Here is a 1,057-nt window from a genome sequence, read left to right as displayed (position 1 = left end):
GCGGCTAATATACTGTACATTAATACCGTCACTTCGCCGAGCCATTTTGGATGGTAAAAGTTTGGTTTGGTATGAAAACCATAGAGTGATCGTAACGAATTGCCCTCTTCTCCCACAGGAACCGTGCCCTTGTTTACGCCCTTGCCGACCGAGGCCATAATCTCACCGTGTTCGGTGTGGACGCCGAGGAAGATCCACCGGCGAACGTGACCTTCATTCTGCTGGAGAATGTGTACCAACTGTTGTACAGTGATCCAGACATGAGTATAGATTTCTTCGAGATGGCAAAAATGAACGTATTCGCGATGCTGAAATTGTTTGTGGAGTTTATGCCGATTGTGTGTGACATGGTGCTGCGTTCCGAGGGGGCGAAACGGCTCTACGACTATCCGGTGGACTTTGGGTTCGATCTGATCATAAACGATTACCTTAGTGGACCGTGTTTGACGGCCCTTGCCCATCACCGATTCGGGCAACCACCGGTAGTAGCAGTGACCGCATACCATGGCGTTTCGACCACCCTTTCCATGACCGGGGCCTATCAGTATTCAGCCCTTATTCCGAACCACGTGCTCGACACGATGGAGCAGATGAGCTACCGTGAACGGTTTGTCAATCTATTGGCCAACATGTGGGAAGAAGTGTTGCAGCGCTGGGATATGATTCCCAAGGCGAACCAGTTGCTTCGGCGCTACGAACCATCTTTGCCGGACGTTGGGGAGTTCCTTCGACAAACGAAACTTGTGTTGCTAAACGCGAACCCGATTATCCAGTTCACCGAACCACTGATGCCGAACATCATTCCTGTCGGTGGTCTGCAGATCGTCAAACCAAAGCCACTGCCGGAGGATCTTGCAACGCTGCTAGACCGATCGGGCCCTGGCGGTGTTGTGCTGTTCTCGCTCGGGACGAATGTGCGCAGCGATCAGCTGGGCGTAGTGCGTATCAACGGAATCCTGGATGCGATGCAGGGCCTGCCCGAGTACACGTTCCTGTGGAAGTTCGAGTCAGACGCGATGCCCCGGGCGTTGCCACCGAATGTGCACGTGCGTCCGTG

The 1,057-nt window shown here is 53.4% G+C and overlaps 1 protein-coding gene across 1 annotated transcript; it reads left to right on the top strand.

Moving 5' to 3' along the window:
- Positions 1-6: 6 nt before the first annotated feature.
- On the top strand, positions 7-1,046 carry LOC131214853 (UDP-glucosyltransferase 2-like; the record flags this gene model as incomplete). The annotated part of the gene is made up of 2 exons (XM_058209182.1): positions 7-53; positions 119-1,046. Coding segments are annotated over 2 exons (975 nt in total), but the record flags the coding sequence as incomplete, so codon positions are not given.
- Between the last annotated feature and the right edge of the window lie 11 nt (positions 1,047-1,057).

Source organism: Anopheles bellator, unplaced genomic scaffold, assembly GCF_943735745.2.
Source record: "Anopheles bellator unplaced genomic scaffold, idAnoBellAS_SP24_06.2 scaffold03003_ctg1, whole genome shotgun sequence".
NCBI classification, from domain to species: domain Eukaryota; kingdom Metazoa; phylum Arthropoda; class Insecta; order Diptera; family Culicidae; genus Anopheles; species Anopheles bellator.
This window is presented reverse-complemented; position numbering and strand designations above follow the sequence as displayed.